The sequence below is a fragment of the Cornus florida genome, unplaced genomic scaffold (genome assembly GCF_030987335.1).
Source record: "Cornus florida cultivar Cherokee Brave unplaced genomic scaffold, ASM3098733v1 CherokeeBrave_3.0.0_Hap2_Chr05, whole genome shotgun sequence".
Classification (NCBI taxonomy): domain Eukaryota; kingdom Viridiplantae; phylum Streptophyta; class Magnoliopsida; order Cornales; family Cornaceae; genus Cornus; species Cornus florida.
In genome coordinates this window covers 89,583,242-89,593,832 of record NW_026775575.1, presented here as the reverse complement: position 1 = coordinate 89,593,832, position 10,591 = coordinate 89,583,242, and the positions used below count along the sequence as shown (strand labels likewise).

At 35.6% G+C, this 10,591-nt stretch overlaps 3 protein-coding genes across 3 annotated transcripts; 2 read left to right on the top strand and 1 right to left on the bottom strand.

Moving 5' to 3' along the window:
* The first annotated feature begins 202 nt into the window (after positions 1-202).
* Positions 203-5,799, top strand: LOC132307503 (uncharacterized). Its single transcript, XM_059805292.1, has 12 exons — positions 203-674; positions 1,271-1,434; positions 1,552-1,635; positions 1,786-1,843; positions 2,475-2,528; positions 3,006-3,077; positions 3,188-3,268; positions 3,748-3,920; positions 4,233-4,335; positions 4,540-4,662; positions 4,883-5,005; positions 5,600-5,799. Exons 1-12 carry the CDS (start codon positions 294-296, stop codon positions 5,684-5,686), a joined length of 1,503 nt encoding a protein of 500 aa, XP_059661275.1. The 5' UTR covers positions 203-293; the 3' UTR covers positions 5,687-5,799.
* Positions 5,800-6,957: 1,158 nt separating this feature from the next.
* On the bottom strand, positions 6,958-8,404 carry LOC132309672 (polygalacturonase-like). The gene is made up of 4 exons (XM_059807959.1): positions 8,285-8,404; positions 7,897-8,202; positions 7,293-7,811; positions 6,958-7,182 (listed from the first exon to the last, which is right to left on the bottom strand). The coding sequence occupies exons 1-4, from the start codon at positions 8,402-8,404 to the stop codon at positions 6,958-6,960; spliced, it is 1,170 nt and encodes a 389-aa protein (XP_059663942.1).
* Positions 8,405-10,002: 1,598 nt separating this feature from the next.
* LOC132309671 (uncharacterized) lies at positions 10,003-10,356 on the top strand. Its single transcript, XM_059807958.1, has one exon. The coding sequence runs from the start codon at positions 10,003-10,005 to the stop codon at positions 10,354-10,356; it is 354 nt and encodes a 117-aa protein (XP_059663941.1).
* The last annotated feature ends 235 nt before the right edge of the window (positions 10,357-10,591 follow it).

The window sequence follows — 10,591 nt, the reverse complement described above, 5'->3', positions numbered from 1 at the left end:
GTAGTAGTATTAACACTGTTATGAGATTATGATAAATAGGTTCTAGATTTAGTTTTTGGGGGTGGAATTACGAAATTAGGGTTTTTAAGTGAATAAAAAAAGAAAAAAACAGTAAAAGAAGGTTATGCACAGCCTGGAGTCTACGACGTCGTTTCGAGAAATTCTGTCATGTTTAAATTTAGTAACTGTCAAAACGACCACAGATTGTTTCCAAACCTCACTTATTATCAATTTTTCACTCCCTTGTATAGCTTCAACAGATAAGGTTCCCACTCTTAGCTCTCTCTCTAGCCATGGCCGGAGCTTCTAGAATCTTCCACTCAACACTCATCCCCAGTTTCTCTCAGAACTCCACTCCATCTCCACTCCACAAAACCCCTAATTCACACTCTCAGACTACCATCTCGCGGCGAAACCCAATTCGCTGCTCTATCTCTACCAGCGACGCCACGAAGAGCACGGTGACCCAGAAAATCCCTTGGGGCTGCGAGACCGATTCGTTGGATAACGCATCGGCGTTACAAAAATGGTTATCCGATTCGGGTCTTCCAGACCAGAAAATGGGCATAGAGAGAGTGGAAGTAGGAGAGAGAGGCTTAGTCGCCCTCAAGAACATAAGGAAGGGAGAGAAACTGCTCTTCGTCCCTCCCTCACTTGCCATCACTGCCGATTCGGTACCATTATGTTATTATAATGTTTCAATTTCTTAGTGACATTTATAATTGCAGTGTGTTAAATATCAGGTTCTTGAATTGGGTTCTGGAGTTAACTGCTAAATATTTTACATTTGTTAGTTAACAGTAAACACGCGAGAAATTTTACATTTTCTAGTTAATAGTAAGCAAGCCAGATTCGAATATCTCTGTGTATGTGTGTGTGTTTATGCGTAGATTACCTATTTGAGAAATTAACGGTTATCTTAGATTTAATATGTGTGTTTATGGGTAAATTACCTGCAAGTGTGTGTTGCCCAAGTGGTTAGGTTGCTCCCGTGTCCGGTAGCCGTGTTTGGGTAAATTACCTATTTGAGAAATTAATGGTTATTTTAGATTTCATATTCTATTATTTTCAATTCTTTGCTTTGCTACTTTTTACACACACATACATTTGCTACTTTTCCCTGCTCCTTTACACATACACACATATTGAGAAATTAATGGTGTTTATCTTTTTCTAAGAACAATTAAGTTTGTAGCCATTATAAGTTCTAATTGAACAAGTGTGGTATTCATGTACATTCTTTTTCGTTTGCGTGTGTTTTAAATAAAAGGATTGGAGCTGCCCAGAGGTTGGTGAAGTATTGAAACAGAATTATGTTCCAGACTGGCCATTCCTTGCAACATACCTAATCAGTGAAGCAAGTATCATGAAGTCTTCAAGATGGAGTAATTATATCTCAGCCTTGCCTCGACAGCCCTATTCACTTTTGTACTGGTAAGCTTTTGTGTTATGATTGTCCAAATGGTGCAAGTCTTTAAGAGCTTTTCTTCTACAACGATGAAAAGGGTCTGCTCAGGTTTTTCCCCCTACAGCCTTTCTATATCATTTCAGGACACGTTCAGAACTAGATACATATCTGGAAGCATCACAGATTAGGGAGCGAGCAATTGAAAGGATCAACGATGTTACTGGAACGTATGCCTCCTTTGCCATTTTTTTAATTAATGCTAGGTGTTACTTGATATTTTGGTCTTTGTTTAAGTTCTCATTGCAAGGCTTAACATTGTTTGAACATGTCATTCGGTACGTACTGATTAAGGGACAATGATTCCAATTTCTTGACAGGTACAATGATTTAAAACTCAGGATATTCTCCAAGTATCCTCATCTATTTCCTGAAGAGGTACTATCTTCTTGTGGCTATTGTTTTGCTCATCTAGTTGTCCGTAACCTATAAATGCTGATGTGTTTTTGCTAATCAATACTCTAGATCTTCTTGATTCTGTGTTGGTGGAATGTGACCCAAAATTGGATCTGCATTTCCAGGCTCCCTGCACAATGCATTTTTCCCCCTTGATTATGCACCTTCCAAAAAGTTAGAAGAAATGGTACATTATAAGTTATAACCACTGATTTTGCAATTTGTGTGCCCAGATCACCATCCAGCTGCTTTTTAAACACTATCATATACAAATAAGTTCAACAGACAAAATCTATTTACATATTTGAAGTCAGCTAGCTGGTTGACAAACTCTATTCAACAAAGAGGATGGCCGGTAGTAGATTTCAAGCTGGTCAATTTTTGGACATGAACTTATAAACCTGACATATTCTTTTTATTTTTACTTTGGATAAAAAATATTACTCATGACTACATAAGTTAATTGTGAATAATCAAAAACTAGAAAAAGTTGTTTTGATTCTTTAGTTTGAGTATGGATAATTTATCTTTTTGCAAGCTGTAACTGGATTTCCATGAGTGCTCTTATATGCTGTTTAATATTTGCTTGAATTTGTACTATGTGTGAATACAGGTATTCAATATGGAGACTTTTAAATGGTCATTTGGTATCCTTTTCTCACGCTTGGTGAGTTTCATTAGCAATGCGTTAAGTACATTCTTCATCTTATCTTTGAGTAGGAGTAGGGTTAGACTATCAAGGGTTGTTTGGATATCAACATCGATTAAATGTACAATTTTCCATATAGAATGAGGTCATAACTAAAAAAATGAAATTCCAAGAGTGGGGCCATTTATTTGAATCCTTGAGTCCCTTATGTTCTGTTTTTATCGCTCCTCTCTATTTCAAAATCCTAGATGAACTTTTAAGAAAAAATATTGACATTTCAAATTTTATTAAAAATGAAAATGAATCATATTATTTCTAATGTAGTCCAACACCTTCAAAAATATAAGCCACATCTTTGATATGTTATTTTTTATAAACTTGAATTTCCTTAAAGCTTAAATTTGAAGGTTTCCTATATTGACCTTGATTTGTACTACTATATTAATTCATCAAAGTGGGTTATGTTACTCATGTAGACTTCATTAGTGAATACAGGTCCGATTACCCTCAATGGATGGAAGGGTTGCCTTGGTTCCGTGGGCAGATATGCTAAATCATAGTTGTGAGGTATATGTAATACAATTGCCAAAAGAATTTTTAAATTTTTTTTTTTTTGGGTTGCTTAACTATACACGATTTAGACTATAACGGAGTGCCATGATATTGTATTTTTCAAGGTGGAAACATTTCTGGATTATGATAAATCATCACAAGGAGTTGTTTTTACAACTGATCGGCCATATCAGCCAGGTGAGCAGGTAAACGAAACTTATTAATTTTGTTATTGGCGAGTAAACTTTTTAATATTTTCTATTTGAGTGTAGCGATGCACATAAGGAATTTCAAATATATTAACCATCTCAATGCAACAATTATTTGTAAATTCTTCCCAAATTGCAACTTCTCTCTCTCTCTCTCCTTTTAGGGGGACAAAACATAGGATTTGGCCTACAAAGAGTTTTGGTAAAAAAATCCATAAAAACTTGTCTAGGGATCTTTAAATTCTATGATGAATTTATTTGCTAAGTCAAGAACTTAAGCGAAATAATTTGCTCTAGTGTGCTCCACACATCAATGATAAACAAAGCAATTCTTCATATTTGTGAAAAGGAAACATTTTTAAGAGTCAAGTTTTGATTGTGTGCATAAGAACTTGCAATTCTTTTTCGTCCAAAAACTGTGAAAGATGATATTGTGAAAATCATTACTCTCTTATTGCTTGTGTGACTTCATATAGGTTTTCATATCATATGGAAAGAAATCTAATGGAGAGCTGTTGCTATCATATGGATTTGTTCCAAGGGAAGGCACCAACCCTAGCGATTCGGTTGAGTTATCTTTGTCACTTAAGAAATCTGACAAATGTTACAAGGAGAAGGTGGAAGCTCTGAAGAAGCATGGTTTGTCGACGTGAGTGCCTCGTAGATAGATGTAGTCATGTTATGCTGGATCAATTCCTATTAATAAATCATGAATGTTCACAAATTTTGGTGTGATTTTGGAAGAGCTCCATTTATCTCAAAATATTGATATCCTAATATCACTTGGATTAGGCACACACCCATTATGTGCAATTACGCAGCTCTCTTTTCTTTATCTCCCCATAACATAGGATCCCCAGACGTGATATCGGCTCTCTCTCCTTTAAAAGATGTTATTTGTCTGCCTTCAATTTACTTCTTTGAATTAAATGCCTAATCATTATTTGTTTTAATTCAACAGGTCACAGTGTTTTCCTTTACAAATCACCGGTTGGCCACTGGAGTTGATGGCATATGCTTATTTAGGAGTAAGCCCCCCAAGTATGAACAGGCAGTTTGAAGAGGTCTGGCTGGTTTCGAATCCTAACTAGACAATCCATTATTCAATAGGGATGGTTTATTTCCACAGCCTAAAGGGTTGCATCTGAATCTCTCCAACTCACATATGTTGTATACGAGTGGGAGGACTGTGGATGCCACCAAAAAGGCTGCAGAAATAGCATTTCATATTAAAAATCTTACTAGGGTTCTCCAATAATTTATTTTAGATGGCTGCTGCGGCGAGAATGTCCAAGAAGGATATCAGATATCCTGAAATAGAAGAACAGGCTCTGCAATTTATTTTGGATAGTTGTGAATTCAGCATTTCAAAGTACTCCAAATTCCTTCAGGTAAAGGAAGTTTTTATTAGTTTTGTTGTTGTTGTTTTAGTTTGCAATTTGTGTGAAGCGATTTATGATACAGAAAATCTGTGAGTTAATAGCATAAAATGAGAAAAATATCGCTGTATTTCTTTACATTTTAGTCTCAAAGAATTATACTAAAATCTTTTTGATATTTATGTTCATCGATTTGATTTCAGTCTTAATTCTTCCTTACATCTCACAACAGGCAAGTGGATCAATGGATTTGGATGTGACGTCTCCAAAGCAGCTCAACAGAAAACTGTTTTTGAAACAACTAGCTGTAGATTTGTGTACTAGTGAAAGAAGGATACTGTTCCGTGCACAATATGTAAGGATACAGCTCTTCTGGTTTTACAGATTGATAATTCTCTCTAGCTCATTTAAATTGAGGTGTTTTGTACAAAATTTACTTAAAAACTGTTGCTTAGACCCTTTCCTGTGGTCATAATCCATCAACAGTCTGGATATAAAACAATTTAGACCATAGCCTCTCTCCATTGAATGCTTCTTTGTCTAATTACCAATCAGAGTTGCTGTCTCATGGCACAGACGCCACTTTTGTAATTTTCACAGAAAAACATGTGGTTTTCAGTGATGTACCAGTTATATTCTTCAGAGTCCGTCCACACTGTGAAGTGATATGCTGTATTTTGGTAATCAGATAACCCGTAAGGAGTGAAGCCATAAATTTAGGACATTTCATGTTAGTAATCCCTGCTCGCTATAAACCCTTCATTTAATTAACTGTAAGCATTGAGCATCATGTATTTGCATGTGCCTGTCCAAGTGCTACACACATGCTCATATTACAATATGCATGTAGTATGTTCATCAATCGTCCTTCATTTAGTCTTTCTAACTATAATTTGACAGATACTAATCTGGTTAATCTGTTTGATAATGCTTTTGTGGATGACACCAGATACTGAGGAGGAAATTAAGGGATATAAGGAGCGGTGAATTGAGAGCTCTTACAATCTTTGAAGGCTTCAGGAAGCTTTTTAAATGAATTACTCAAAGAATAAAGTACATATAGTTCTGAAATGAACATTTGATCCTGTTATTGTTGAGTACCTTTTATCTGGGAAATTCACTTCATCAAAATATTGCATGTTCATTGTCTGTGTTATGTGCTGTAAGTTTCCTGTTCATAGTTGACTAGTTTGGGTTAAGTCTTTGTTGAGTCGAGTCGATATATGCATGCTGGCACAGTGACACTTCTGTTCTGTTTGAATGAAGGTGGTAATGCATGAACATTTCAGCTAGACCTGGCTCAAGGTTATCTAATGTCGTGTTTCCGTAGTTCACTGTTTGTAATGGTGAAGAATCATAATTAAATAGAAGCTAAAATTCTTTGAGGAGTTCTTGGAGGCCACATTTTGGTAGAAAACAACTTCCTTTTCCAACCTTGTCACAATTCTTAGAACTGTAAACCCTAGAAAGACACAAAAAGAAAGAAATAAAATATACTATCAGATTATCATTCATTTATTGATTTTTTTTATCTAATTGCGCAATCGGTTATTTACAATATTCATAGCACATGTCCTCGCAGCAGTGAGAGTTGCAACTTGCAAAGGGTATGATTAATGTCAATGTCACGAATAAACCAACTAATGCATCTTGTCTTTTTTGGTTTCAACCATTATTTATTTATTTATTTTTGTGCAAGATCACCAATTTCAATACAAGTTTCACCAATTTCAATACAAGTTTCATGTTCATTAATCAAGTTTCATGTTGCAACTAAAAGAATATTGTTGGGATAACATTGCGCAGGATAAATGAATCATCTAGACACAAGTATGTCATGCAAAGTAACAACAAAAAAAATACTATTTCACTTTTAAAGTTGCATGTATATAATGGCATAAAATTACCCAATACGATAATAAAAAGAACGATTGAGTTAGAACTAAGAATTTCAGCAGAGGCATATTTTTATAGTAGGCTCATTTGACATTTATGAAATTTTATTGTTATTTGTTGTTCCAAAATTTGGAGGGCATTGCAAAAAAAAAAATTACTTCAAGAAATCTGATTCAGAAGGAATTGACATGATCATTTTTTATTTGGTTTTTTTTTTTTTTTTTTTTTTGAAGGTTAAACAATCACACACGCTCATGCTTCCACTGAAGCTCAAATACCCGACCTTTCCTTTGGTTTTGAAATTTGATCAAATTGCTCTTAATCAGTGTCTCTCCTGGTGTATGATTGCAGAGAAGGATAGAGTTCACTAGCATTCCTCCTTTTCTTCCGAGTTGATTAGAATCAAGAAAATTAAGCTCCGGTCAGTGCAACGTTTATTCTGCCAGAAGTAATCGGCTTAATGTTTGCAAGTTCGGACTTGGCAGCGCGTCCATTGTATGTCAGCTGAATGTTACCTAACTCCACATTTTCGCACGGCAGAGCACTGCTACAAACAAGCTTGACACCAACTTCGGTTGACGAGCTGCCTTTAATGTTTTTGAAGCTCACTTTGCTGATCTTAACTTTAGATGGAGGCTGAAATTAAACATCGAAAACGATTCGCAAATCAACGAAATGGTTAAATTTCTTTGTTTGTCAAAAAAGAAAACAATATTGATTGATTTTTAGTATAAGTCGAAGTATACCTTGGGTGGGCATTTTAATCTGACATCGCAGTAGTTTTGATTGATGACGATGGGGTTCCCAACATTTGTCATGGTAATATTCTCGAAATGCATATCAGAGGCAGTGCTAGGAGGGGATCCAGGCCATGTCTTTATTCTTACTCCGTTCATTGTTTTGCTGATGCTGCAGTCCTTGACTATGATTCCGGAAACAGGTTGCTCATTTGCGTACTTGCCGAGACTCCCAACGCTGATGCCATGGCCGGGTCCGCAGGTCACTCTTTCGACCTTAACTTGTTGGGCTCCGTCGCCAATGGACACACAGTCATCCCCGGTCCCTATTCTCGAATCGAGGACTTTTATGTTGATCGAACGTCCAATGTGGATTCCATCAGTGTTTCGGCTAGCTTCTGGTGCAACAATGGTGAGTCTTTGAAAAGTCACGTCATTGCCTCCCAAAACAGTAATATGAAACTGTTTGGCGTCCTTGGAAGTTATGTCATGGATCACAGCATTCTTTACGAAGTTGAACCTTATACTCTGTTATGCATGGAAGAACTCATTAATTCGAATAGAATTGATGTTGGAAATTTAAGGATAAGAATATTTATATGAATCTGCTTACGGTGGGACGTTTGCATTTCGTGTTTGTGCTACAATCAATAGTTTTTTTCCAAGCATCGGCACCCATGCCATCGAAAATTCCACCACCGGATAGGGTGAAGCGATCAATTCTTTGGAAAGCAACCCAGCTCTCAGTAGTGATTTGACTGAGAGGAGGGGCCTTCAGGGTGCCTCTGAGCTGAACCCCGACAGGAGCAACGCAAGGACCTTGAATGATCACCGGACTTAACGGATATGTGCCTGCTGGAATCATGACCGTGCTTGGAGTTCTCGACGAACATGCCAAACTCCAAGCTTTCAACAGAGCCTAGAATTCAAGCATATCAGTAATGAGTGATTGAAACAAGATTATTTGGAATTCATATTTTCTATGTATATGTAGAACTCACCGGCTTTAAATCAGCGTTCGGCCTGGCACCATATTTTGTTACATCGAAAACGGCTCCTTCTGCAACATGTGCTAGAATTAGCAGCGCAGAAATTGCCTTAAGACTTGATCTCAAACTCATCTTCTTCTTCTTCTTTTTTTTCTAGCTTTATGTGTTGGTTAAATTTGTTGACTTGAATGGATATGGTGAAATCCAATCTTCTTATGGAGATATTTATAGTGTTAAATGGAATCTTATCGCCAGTAAAATCCTCAGCCAATTTTAGCAAATTCGAAGTATGAATTTGGTTGTAATATCCTGTAATGTACCTTAATCAGGGTGTAATATGTTGGCTCAAATTCCTAAATTAAGCGTTGTTTTCTTGTAACTATGTTTATACTACTATTTTTATTGATTTGATTTTTGTTGTTTTTAGATTGTCTTTGGAGATAAACGGTTGGTACAAAATTTTGCATGAACATAAATTTATTGACTGTCAGTTTACTGTTGCTAATAGGGATGACAACATGGCGGTTTTGGATTGATGTACCCTCCTGGTCACCCGTTCTGTTTATAAATTGAAAATTAAAAAAACAATCAACAGTTTAATATAAAATTCAAAATTACAAACAATCCATACGGCAAAAGTACCAACACACTAAGACTAAACAAGCTAAATTACATTGTTCCAAACCAAAATATATAAAAAATAGTGTTAACTATTATATATACTAATACAAACTAGGGTAATTTTAGTAATTTACACACTTATACGGGCAGGGGCCTGCCCCCACCACAAACTCGCGCTAGTTTTTACAACTAAACCTCATCCCCGCCCAAATAACTTAAATCATTTCCCAGGCAAATTGCCATCCGTAGTTGTCAAGCACGGAGCCAAAAATTTATTTTGGAGGGAGAGGGTAATGAGCATGATCAATTATTATTATTATTATTTTCCTTCCAATAAATAATGCATCAAAACAGCGAAGTTAAAAAAATAGAATTTTAGTACTCAAGATTCAAATATCATATCAATATTCTAAAAAATTATATAGTGAAAAAAGTTCAAAAATATAAAATACAAACATTAAGACCATAAAATTCTTGTAAAATTTAAACAAAACAAAAAGAAGATAAAAGAAAAACACAAAAAATAATCAACAAATCATTGAAATGGTTAAATTTCTTTGTTTGTCAAAAAAGAAAAACGAATTGGAGGAATGACCCTTCACTTGTATAGATCAGAAAAAAACACATTATTTTTATGCTTCATTTGTAGAAATGAAGAAAGAGTGGTGGAGGAAAGATAAAAAAAGTACAAAACAACTTTATTTTTTTTTTCAAATTTTTATTAGTCTAAATAGGACGGAAGAGAGCAAGAAAACAAGTTCTTTCCTATGATTATTGTAAATATTTTAAATTACAATACCATCTTTTGTAATATTAAAAAAAAAAATTCAGAAAAAAAGTGTGTAATTGAAATAATGATAAAAATAATTTAAACCCCCTTTTTTTTCTTTCCCCATAACAAACAAATTAAATGTGGTCTATTTTCTCTCTCTTTCATGCAACGCTTCGCTTGAAGTAAAAAAATTCATATCACAACAATTCAACTGAACGGTCTTATATCTGCGTGTATATATATATAATATGCGACATTTTGATCCGAGACAGCACAGTAAATATACAGTATTCAGAAACGATTCAAGACTCTCAACTAACAGATATCAGAAAAAACGATGTGTCCTGGCGACGAATCGGCCGACATTTCAGCGACTGAGCTGGAGTTCCGATCAACAGCGGACGACGCTTGGTACATCGTCCAAGTAGTTCTCCAAACCGAGACGTTCGTCGTCAAGTTTTCAGAATTCCCCGAGTCAATCGACAAGAGAGTTAGCGCCGCCGATTTCCAGACCCTCCAAGCCGTCCACGACTTTGTTCGGCGCTTTCGACCATTTTCGGTTCAGTTACAGGACAACCAGTGCTCCAAAATTGTGAAAGGCTTGACAGTCTGTGCCCCATTCAAATTCAAACACCACGACATTCGCTTCTATGACGCCGTCGTCGAATCGGTTAGTCTAACCTCTTCATGACGCCAAGATTTCAGCCGGAATGACTAATAATTTATAAGAAGACATATGAACATGATTATTTGCCTAAAAAATTATTAGCTTGTCTTTTTGAGTTTTAAATATTTAAGTTTATAATTTTAAACTATATGTAAAGATGCAAAATGTATTGCTTAAAAAAGAAAAATGAATACTTATTTTGGAACAAACAAACAAAAATTAAAATTATGACACTTATTTTAGAACATTGGGACTTTGG